Genomic DNA, 11059 nt, shown 5'->3' with positions numbered 1-11059 from the left:
TTAAAATGGTAGCTATCACAACACATCATACAATGAATGAAGACCAGAGAATCACATTGAAACTTTTAAAAACATCTCTATATAGCCAGAAAACATAAAACATGCTGCTAGGATACCACTAGAGTCAGAGGCCAAAGTTTCTACATTGTCAGCATGAAAGCAACCACGGGAGGCGCAAGACTGCACAGGAGTTTCTCCGCTTCCGGCAGCAAAGAGAATGCTTCCTTCTTTGGAGACTGCGTCACAGGCAAGCTTGGACAATTTCATTGACACTGTGCTTTGCTGAAGTTACTACTAATTTCTCCTTCTGAGGAGGTTACCACATTGGAATTACAACACTTATTGGCACAATATGAAAAAATAAACACTTTTTTGGAGTTCCTCCACTCATAACATTTGTTTTTAAATAAATAATCATGCCTCATAGTGCATGTCTTATTTCTCATCGCTCATTGCCACAAATGAAGCTGAACAGATAGTATGGTACAGGGTTTATTTACGTCTTCTGTCGTAGCTCTGCATCGCCTTCCTTTCATAAGCCACTGAAAACAAAGAGGTAAAAAGTAGGTTTTAAGGGGGTTCACAGAGGTAGTGAAGAAAGTCGAATTCATACACGGAATTACTGCAATGTCAGAATGACTTTGTCCTCTAGAAGAAGTATTTCTAAGATTTTTCTTTTTTAGTGCACCTTCCAAGCGTGTCTGACACCATATCCTGCTTAGAAGTGTTCTAACCACAGCATTCGTGGTTTATTTGGACACATGCTATGTATCTGCTATGTATCCAGAAAGTGCAACAGTGTATATTTATGGTTGAGTATGACGTTCCTTTTTCTCAAGTTACTGAAGCACTGGATGACTCACAGTATCAGAGAAAGGACCATGCCTACTGTGGTCATGTATTAGGATAAAAAAGAGACGCTAACTTTCATTCTAGGGTAGAGGTAAATAAATTTCAGGTCCTAGGTCAAAGCTGCCCTGGTGTTTATTCTTATAAATACAGTTTTGTTTGGACACATACAGACTCAATTTATGTATGTATTATCTATGGCTTCTTTGAATTTAAAACGGCAAATCTGAGCAGTCACTACAGACCAACATAACTTAGGAAGCCTAAAATATTTAGGACCTTTTTTCTTTTCAGGCCAAGACTGCCTAACCTCTGTTTCTAGGGGAACCAACTGGTATGGGGGGGTCTCTTTTTCATGGATACCTTCTGAAGATGGACTGGCTGTCCTTGAGACTAAAGTCACTCTTACTCTGTAGGCAAGGCCACTGAACTCACGAATACACAGCACAATTTTATCTAACTCTTAGAATCTGGGCGGCGTGGAACGTCAGTTGCTGCTCCAAAAGCACTTAGCACCTGGCTACTAAGTAATTTAAGCACTGTGACTCATCCGGACTAAAAACTGCTAAGATGCATTATATTATGCCGTATTAGATATAATTTCAAAGGATCTGGAACTACAAAATGTCAAGGGTCAGAATAATTGTCTACATACGGGTATTTCATCATCGCAGCCAGCATTATTACTTAGAGTTGCATTATAATTTGCTTGTGGGAAAGGCCCCACATGAATGCTGGATTGAGAGGAAAGAGCAGATTCGAGGAAGCCCCTATGCCGCTGTGAGCCGTTTCCTAGGTGAGGGAGAAAGTGGAAGGCTCCAGGGATATCGGGTCTGCTTTCCCTGGTGGCTCTCAAAAGGTCTGCCTCTCTCTCTGAGGAACATGAGCAGGAACACGAAGCCGCTGAATGTTTAGTGTGTAAACCCGAGCTAGAGCAGACTGCACCCCAGACTGGGCACTTCTTATGCAGACAAAAATTCGTTTCTCATTCTCTTTTATCAGGAGTAGCCTGAGTTTGTTCCTGACAGGCCTTGTGGGGTACCAAGACCTTATGACTCTCAGGAGTGACGGGAATGCTAATTAAAGCAACCAAAGTCAGCTTGGCAGCATGATTGGGACACAGTGGTTTCCTGCAGGGAAGCAGACTCTTACCTGGTCCTTCCGCACTCTTAGGGTGCCTACCAGCTTCTGTGCATGGGAGCTGGTGAGGGCATCTGTTTGCCAGATTTCAGAAGTGTGTGTGACCAAGAGACAGTAAGGGTAGGTGTGGCTGGAGGATACAACTGTCAGAGTCATGTCCCAGTGAGGGTATAAAATGGGCCCTGCTTACTGCCTCCCCCACATTTTTCCCATTTGTATTTTCTTAACTAAAATATAAGACTAAAAATTAGCTAGCAATTCCAATTCATCGCAGCAGCTCTAATCTTATTAACTATAATTATTACTTTAAGGATATTTAATCTACTCTAATTTTCACAGCAGCTATATTATTCATAAGTTAAGCATGTTCTGAAAGGTGTAAAAATTCTGGAAACAGAGAGCAGGTGATTAATTCAGCTATCGAGGAAACCACAGCTATAGAGGACTCATACATCTGAAGGCAAGCACTGCAGGGGCTTATATTTATATTTCATTTCTCAAGGCTAGGAGACAATACGAATATACATATAAATGAAGCAATTGCAGGTTTCAAATAGGTGCATAACTTCGTAAGAATTAAATTTTGTTTGCCCAGAGATTACCGGTGAGGAAATACAAAAGTTGTATCTAAATTTGTAAAGTGAATTAATAATAATAATAGAATTAAAAAATATTGTTTTGTGGCTTCAGATAATTAAGAAGTAAGCCAGAACATCTTATTTAGTTCTCTGGAAACTATAAATATTATAAAAGGGCAGCTGCCGATTAATTTCCAATCAGATGTTTATTGTTTTAATTTATTCTCAGTGACAGTAAAATACATAGAATTTCAGTATTTTCTTTAGTGTGCCTAAACTAAGGGCTTGCATGTGCTTAATAAAAAGTCAGTTTCCATGAAAATGATGCAGGGGTTGTTTAACATTGAATATAGTTGGATTAAATGAAGGGTTTAGAAATATGTCTACGGCATTTACATACAAGGTGCAAGCTAGGGAAATGAGGAAATATGCAGCTTTGTGTCAAGAAAAATCCTCCTTTAGAGTGAAAATAGATTTTGGGAGTCCTAGAATTTTTTTTTCTGTAGTTCTGTAGCTCAAGCTGAGGAACGATTTGGTGTGTTCCTTTTTGAAGGCGTTAGAACGGACCCAGCTACATTCATTGTCTTCGGCACCCACTAAGACACTGATTTGAGCTTCCATGGCTTCAGAATGAGAAGGTGATTTTAAGAAACATTTATTTTTATACTGGAAGATTGCCGATGTACATCTTATGAAAATTTCATAATACTTTAGTGACAAGTGAAAAGCTCTCATCTCTCCCTCAGGGTCCAGTATGTTTTATTGAGAATATCTATGGAAAAGAATGTCAGAGCAGCCCAAAGATTCAGGTGTGTAATGACTAAATGGGGCAGATGCTGGAAGAGCTGGTATTTTGAGAGAAATATACTAATACTGAGGAGGTATTAGCTTAAGCATCTATCAACTGACTTTTGGCTACAAACATTACTATGAAAATTTGTCTATAGAAATACTTATCTTAAGTCTATTACTCCATTTTTAGTACTTTGAAAACTATGCTTCAAAAAATAATAGAAGTAGATTTGCATATCTTCAGACATGATTTTATACATACCAGAATTTAAAGCTCTTTTGCCCATTAGTCCCACGAAGGAATCTGTTTTATGCCCTGGAAAATACATTTAGTATTTTAGTATGTATACCTTTGAAGAAATAAGCTCATGATGTACAAAGTACAAGAAATTTCTGAAGATAAGCCTATGCAATAAATATGCTCCTACTTTGCATACTGGTGAGTCCAAAGAGGATTTATATAAGCCTACAAATCCCACTGAAAGAGTGCACTGCAAGAACTTTCTCAGTTCTCGCAGAATCTTTGATCTGTATTATACTTCATGGTTACCACTGTAGCCAGCTTTGAATTTGGGGAGCCAATCACACATTATGCGTGAGAGCAACATCCAGGTTACTGTTCCATCAACAAATACACTGTGTTTCTCAACAAATGAGCTTTAAGCTTGAGATCTTGGTGGCTGGAATCTAAGAGTTTATATTTAGTGGATTTCGATTTAGAAATACTCCTTTTGTGAAAACATGTTGGTTTTGACATTAACAGGGTACACTTATTTTTATTGCCTATTTTAGCTCTATAAAAATCACCTTAAAATTTAAATCCTTAGAAGGTAAATTCAAATGAAGTGTGTCCCTCTCCCCGAAAGAAGATGTTACTGAGAAATTTTTTCTTGGTTTCCACTGTTATTTGTGACCATGGTGTTGTGTTGTGCGTTTTGGGGTCCACTGTGCCACTGGGTTAAAAGCCAATCCATGGAACTCACAGAAGCCGGCCACACTGCCAGGGACCCACAGAACTTCCTGTCACCCTTGGATCCATCTAGCTAGGAAACATCTCTAATGACCCTCTAGTGCCACGTCTCCGCAATCTTCACTGTCCTCTATAAGGTTTCCCATTTCAATTATGGGATCAAGGGGAAGTAGCCCCATGTTTCTATCTGTTCTCACATTTAAGTGGATTTTCTGCTCAAATATTCACCCCCTCCAATTAATTAGCAGCTGAATAACTGCCTTGCTTGCCGTTATTATATCCAGTTCATGTAAATGAGTTAGGAGATGTATGTAACTTTTCTTTTCTGTAGTGTTCATGGGGGCGGGTGGTGGTGGAAATGAAGGCTTGTGATGGACGCTTAACCCTACAGTTGAAATCCTACCAATAAATGTTTACAGGTCTTAATTCTTTTTCCTTTTTAAATGTAATGTGTGCTTTGCCACTGCAGTATGCCTACACTGCAGTATGCCTACACAGTGATTATTCATCAGAGCACACTCTGGATATGTCTTTTCCTTTCCTATATTTTCTTAATTAAATTTATTGGCCCCTATGCTATGCCTCAAAAGGTAGGATGAGCAGAATTCAATATCACTAACATTAGCGTTTGATAAATGTCAAGATAATTGTGAACTTACTTTTGTGAGAGATCTGGCCGTGTCCTAGAAGAGAAGAGAAGCAGTTAGGCGGCACACAGATTTCTTTTAAAAGCTACTTGAGATCTTTTACAGGGAACTTGAGCAGTTATTTTGAAAATATTTAACATTTCCTATTTATGTACCGTCTTGAGGAATCAAGTAGATGAATGCTAACTGATTTATTAATGAAAGCCAAATATTTGAACAACCAAAGGAATATTTATTGAATAACCTCTTTGGGCCATGTATTAAAAAGACAGAACCATGGGACGCGAGCAAGGATATATAAATGTACTGACTTCAAGACTGGTCACTCACTTCACATGTGCAAGAGCTCAAAACACACACACACACACACACACATTCTCTTAACTAGACTTAATCGCAAGACCTTGCTCTAGCTTAAAATACTTTCTTATATGACCATTCATGATAGTGAAATAAAGATATTTATAGGGATGTTTACCATAAAGAGCCTTTAACAGGGCCACTTGTTTTTCAATTGAGGAATCTGACAAGAGATGAATTGGCATTAACTCTTCACACACTCCACTGACTGCATCATCAACTCAGGGCAATTTCTCTCACGGTAGCAAGGGGCAGCCAGCTCTAACCCAGTCTCAGAAACGCTATAACATCTTTCACCCCGAGCCTGGACCATCCAGCGTACCTGGGGGCCCTTGTAATTCGGATCTTAGTTAGGGAAGTGTTTAGCTAAAGTCATTTCCAGTTTGGGTCACTCTAGTGCTCTGAAGCAGGAGAAATGGATCTTGCCCCCTCCCACCTACCCACCCCCATGGACTAGGGCTTTGTCAGAGTGGTCTGGGAATCACAAGTCTTTGGGCGTGGAAATTTATGCTCGCAGGGTAAGCGACACTTGGGTGCTCCAGGAATGAGCGGGCATGCAGATCAGGTAGCCAGACAGCCTGATAGTGACTATCGCTCCTCTCACCAGCATCCCGTTTGCCCATCAATCCAAAGAACTGCTGAGGTTTGGGTCTCCGGGCGATTCTCTGCAGAAGATGCTCAAAGGGGTCTGGCAGCGCCTCCTGGGGGACAAACCCGAGTGTAGACAACTTGAGTGAACCGGGGCCAGTTCCACCATGAGCCCCAGCTTCGCCACTGATCCCCCTGAGACCAGAAGCTGGTGGGCTCGCAAGAGTCCAGGCCACGCAAGAATCTAGGCAGTACTCCCTCCCACTTGGCCCCGCCTGGGCCTCCTTCTCCCCCAATTCTACCCCAGGCGCCCCTGCCTTGTGATCCTGTGCGTTTTCTGTTCTTTATCCCATCAGAAGATTCATTCAAGGTCTCACTACCACCTTTGTCTGTTCTCAGCTAGGCTTGAGAGCCCCCCCCCCCCCACTGTCCTACGTACACACGGTGGGGCTGGATGAAGGAATGTGCTGATGTTTTACAAGGGACCCTGCACCACCGCATGCACAACTTTCTGTTTCCCAAGGCGCGCTGCTCTGCGCCAACAGCCGAGAATCACGTAAAGGGAAACTTGGACTGTTAAATACAGGAATGTGGAAGCTCACTTCTGCCCCCGCCCCCCCCGAGACCCCGCAGCTCGTTAAGATCCCGCTTTTGCCCCCATCGACTTCTCTGTCCAGCATCTCCAAGGATTCCGGCAGCACAGCTGGACCAAAGCCTCCGAGAGCCCTTAACTAGAGACTAGGGACTAGGAACTAAAGCCACGCGAAGTTTCCAGCCTGGCAAGGACCCCGCTCTCTAGAGAGCATCGCTCTGGCTGTGGAGACCGCGATGCAGTTCTTCTCCCTCAGGGAGAAAACTTGGTTGTGGGCTTAAAGCTTTGTGTGGGACCTGGGGGATGACGCCCTTTACACCCCATGGCGTCTCTCGGGATGGGCTAGTCAGGGTCCCACCACAAGGGGAAGGGAACAGCTCCCACGCCCGGTTGGGTCTCACCTTGATCTGGTCACTGTCGGACCAGTCAGACCAATAATTTAGATCATCGTTGGTACCGATTTCCTCTGCAAACAGTTGAGTGGAAAGGAGAAAAAAGACCGCCACGGCCACGAGGATTTTCATGTTGGATTTCTGGGGAGATGAGGAGAAAGCAGAGGAGACATTACACACACGTAGGCGGTGACCACCCAAGAGTTAGAGCCACAGAATTTCAGTGCCATAAGAAAGGGAAAACAGGTCCCGCGAAACCAAGATAAGAAAAATCAGGGCTAACATTTCTCCATACCCCCTAGGAAGCAGAATGACGTCCCAAAGAACCTCAAATCCCCCTCTCCCTGAGTCTCAGCGTCCCAGACCCTCTACCCACTGACCCACACCCTCAAGTCTGGAGGCTCTGCAGGTGGGAGACAAAGCGGGGCGTTGGCATTTGCTCAATCTCCCCTAAGTCTGTGACTGCAGCGGGAGCAACGCCAGGGCGGACGCCACCTCCGACTGAGGTACGACGGGCAGCGGCAAGCCACAGCTGGCCGGCGGGAGTGGTACTCACTGCGGTCACCCCGGCGGGGATGCTCGGCAGGTGAACACTTGCTGGGCGCTCCTCGCTCCTCGCTCTTTGGCCGCGGTGCGGTGCGGTGCGTGCGGTGGGTGCGGGAGTGGAGCAGATCGGAGTGCGCTCTAGTCCCCGCTCCTGCTTCGCGGTATTTATCGCAGGCGTGACGAGCCTGGAGAGCCACGTGACACTCTCCCCACGCGACTTTCTGCTCAATATTTAATTAGCCGCCCCCTCGCCTTTTGCTTGCGTGATGGAGAGTTTCCGAGATGGTAACCCGTCGGAGTCCATAACATCTGGACCCAATTGGGTTCGAAATGACGCAATTTTAGGGAAGTGGAGGTCTTGCCACCCAATCCAAAGAGGCCTGTTTTCTTCCGCCTGCAAATCTGACGCCCCCTCCCCTCTTCTTCGGAACAAGGTTCAGTGACACCTGAGATTACTCATCAAAACTGAGCGGAGTGACTCATGCCTCGGACTTCCAGAACTTTTCCTTTAGGAAAAGTTGTGCATTTGAGAAGGGCTAAATCATTTCAGCGTTAAAACCTTGTCGTGGGAAATCACGCTAAGACAGCAGCAAAACACGTTAGAGCTGGAGCAAGCGTTCTTTCCCCTTCCGTTTCTTCCTTCATGTGTCTTAAAGGTTTGTGAGGCGTTGTATCTATGACGGGAACAGCCCCCACCCCACCCCAAATCAGTCAGAATACTCTCCCATTTCTCTAGCGCTGCAAAAGAGTTTCAGTCCAGTATTTCCAAGGATGGAAACAGATTTCTCTTTTCGTTTGGGGAAAAGAGAAATTTAAAGCTGGTGTCGCGTGTAGAACTTAATCATCAGCCATTCAAGGACACCCTTTGTTCCCCAAAGCGGCTCCCTGTCATATCCAGAAGGGTCGGAAGAGGGTAATTGTACCTCACCCCTCCCTTTTTTCCACTAGAGGACTCGGGATGCTGGATGCCTACCTTTTGTTACCACAGGGCCCTGGAGGGAGGCCAGAATCAGACATCATTAGCAAACATGGTTTTACAGATAACTTCCTTCCCAGCCGTATAACACTTCTTCAATCTTCAAAGCACTAAATGATGCAGTTGCTTGTTTGTTTTGTTTTTTTTTTTTAGACTAGGTCTCGTTATGTGGCTTCAAATTGGTTATTCTCCTGTCTCAGTCTACCTAGTGCTGAAATTATAGGTGTGTGACGCCACAGCTGGATTGATGTTGTCTTTTGAATAGAGTTGTTTTCTCCTGGGAATTATATATTTTTTTTATGTTTTTAGTATAGTATGTAAAAGAAATTAGTGTTTGCAAGCCAAATTGATGTTTCACCTCCAATATCTGTTTTATTTTTAACCCTGAATGTGGAAGCTTAGGTGGATTTTATAATGTGAACATTCTGCTTTCAAATATCAAAACTTTTAAAAGGAGAAATTGTGAACGCAAATGTAGAATCATTTACCTGCAACAACTCATGGATTTCATGTAGTCCCCAGTTCCTCTTCACCCAGAATATTTTAAGCAAATTCTCACAAGTGAAAAAAACTAAGTGTTCCATCCCAAGGTAAGGATTTTCAAAGTGAAAATCAACTACTTTGTCTAAAATAATCTAAAATAATTTTGGTGTTAGAATTATTAAGCATTTAAGTGTTCTCTAAAAGTCCTCACAACCTCATATATTTACTGGTTAAAATGAGAATTATAAATAGTCTCATACATTATCCTATGTGAATCAGTCTGGGCAGATATACATAAATACCACGAACTGGGTGGCTCCCAGACAACACATTTGCTGTTGTTGCTGTTGCTGCTTCTGTTGTTGTTGCTGTTGTTTTGGTTTTCCCTCACAGCTGTGAAGACTGGCAATTTGAAGCCAGGTGTCAGGGTGCCCTCGATTCTCATGAGAGCCCTTCTTGGGATCCTCATGAAATACCATTCTGCCTCCTGTTGAGTCTTATATGGCAGAATCAAGGAGGTCCATTAGATCCATTTTAAAAGGGCTCTACTCATATTTGTGAGGGCTCCTCCCTCAATAGGCTCCTTCCTCCATAGGCTCCTCCCTCAATACCTACTTACCTATTTTTAAATGACATTCCCTTGGGTGTTAGATTTCAGCTTATGAAGGGGTGGAGTGTTGGAGTGACAGGAACTCACTCCGTGTCTCTGACAGCTCTCCCTGACCTTTTTGTTAGTAGTTTATTGATGAAGCATTTCAGTAGCGTGTACCACATTCTGTGTTATTAGAGAAGTTCTAGTGTTGAGTCAGTGCAGGGCTGGCTTTGGAAGAGACTGGCATAGTTTTGTGGGGCTTCTGCTTAGTTCCTGGGAGAAGTTGCTAAGCCAAGCAACCAGGCTCTCACTCAGAGTTGTGTTCTGGTTTTTGATGTGATCACTTCCTCTTGAATGTGCCCCCAAAGTTGTGATGGTACCTGCTTGGAGAGCTTAGCCAAAGTCCAGTCAATGATAGTACTTTAAATCATTTCCCATTTTGTTCATGACATTTACTAAATGTTCCTTAATTTTCTTGTAAATTTCATATACTTTCTGACACACTTTTTCCCTTGGACATAGTGGAACTGAGGATATTTGCATTCGTAACCACTGCATTCCCTAGAACATGGTCTTTAAAATATAAATTTTAATGAAATGCAAATGTTCCTAATGCATTCTAAGTTCTTGAATACTAGAATGGTGAACGAAGTATTTAATGTTTCATATTTGCCGATTAATCATTTGTAGGAAACCATAAGGAGATGGAAAGATAACTCAGTGGTTAAAAGCACTTGTGTGAGAAAGATGAAGGTTCAATTCTCAGCACCCACACTGTACCTGACAGCCCTCTGCAGGTCTAGTTCCAGGGCATCTGCTGCCCTCTACTGTCCTCTGTGGGCACTGCATGATATGGGCCACACATAAATGCATGTAAAACACCTAAACTAAAAAATAAAATACATCTTAGAAAAGAAAACCGAAGAGATGCTGTTGTCCATTTTTATGTGACTGAACATAAACCACATTTAATTTTTAAATACTGTTTACAGTTTTAAAGGGAAAAAGTCATCAGATAACCTTTATAAAGTTACAAAAATGAAAAATCAAGCAGTGTAGCAAAGTAAAATAGTTTGCTTTAAGAAATTATTCCCAGAGGCTGGAGAGGTGGAGGAGGGAAGGGGAGGAGAGGAGGGAGGGGAAACTGGGGTCGGGATATAAAATTAAATACATTAATTAAATTTAAAAAATGAGGATGTTAGCCTTCCTAAATGCCTTCCCAGCCCTCCTGCCCCCCCCCCCACTCAGTTCTGTACGTGATGCCGTGTCCTGTTACTTTGTTACTTGACATCACTAAGGCCTCTCATGCTTGCTTCAGTTTTCATAGCAGGTTTTTATTAGTTGACTGCTATTCGCTCCTTGTTTAAATGAAGTCACAGTTCCCCGACAAACCTTTTAGCATAACTTCGCAATTCTCCAGTTGATTTTTAATCACCTCTCACTGCTCCATGTCATTGTTAAGCAAGTTCTCCTTCGGTAAGAAGTGAGTGTCTGCCAGTCACTTCTGTGTCAAGTGACAGCTTCATCAGTTCTAATGTTTTTAGACTGAATTTC

General features: G+C 42.8%; 1 protein-coding gene across 2 annotated transcripts; it reads right to left on the bottom strand.

Annotated features, from left to right (window-relative positions):
- Tac1 (tachykinin precursor 1) lies at positions 1-7775 on the bottom strand. 2 transcript variants are annotated; one of them, XM_050162267.1, is made up of 7 exons: positions 7465-7775; positions 6918-7049; positions 5941-6037; positions 5455-5499; positions 4989-5012; positions 3622-3675; positions 1-542 (listed from the first exon to the last, which is right to left on the bottom strand). In XM_050162267.1, exons 2-7 carry the CDS (start codon positions 7038-7040, stop codon positions 493-495), a joined length of 393 nt encoding a protein of 130 aa, XP_050018224.1. In that variant the 5' UTR covers positions 7041-7049; positions 7465-7775; the 3' UTR covers positions 1-492. The 2 variants fall into 2 exon arrangements, with proteins under 2 accessions (XP_050018224.1, XP_050018225.1); XM_050162268.1 differs by lacking the exon at positions 5455-5499 and having other exon boundaries at positions 7465-7767.
- Positions 7776-11059: the final 3284 nt, after the last annotated feature.

This window comes from Alexandromys fortis, unplaced genomic scaffold, assembly GCF_014885135.2.
Source record: "Alexandromys fortis isolate MF-2015 unplaced genomic scaffold, M_Fortis_MF-2015_v1.1 scaffold_110, whole genome shotgun sequence".
NCBI lineage: Eukaryota > Metazoa > Chordata > Mammalia > Rodentia > Cricetidae > Alexandromys > Alexandromys fortis.
The sequence above is the reverse complement of the archived record's forward strand: the minus strand, read 5'-3'. Positions and strand labels throughout refer to the sequence as shown.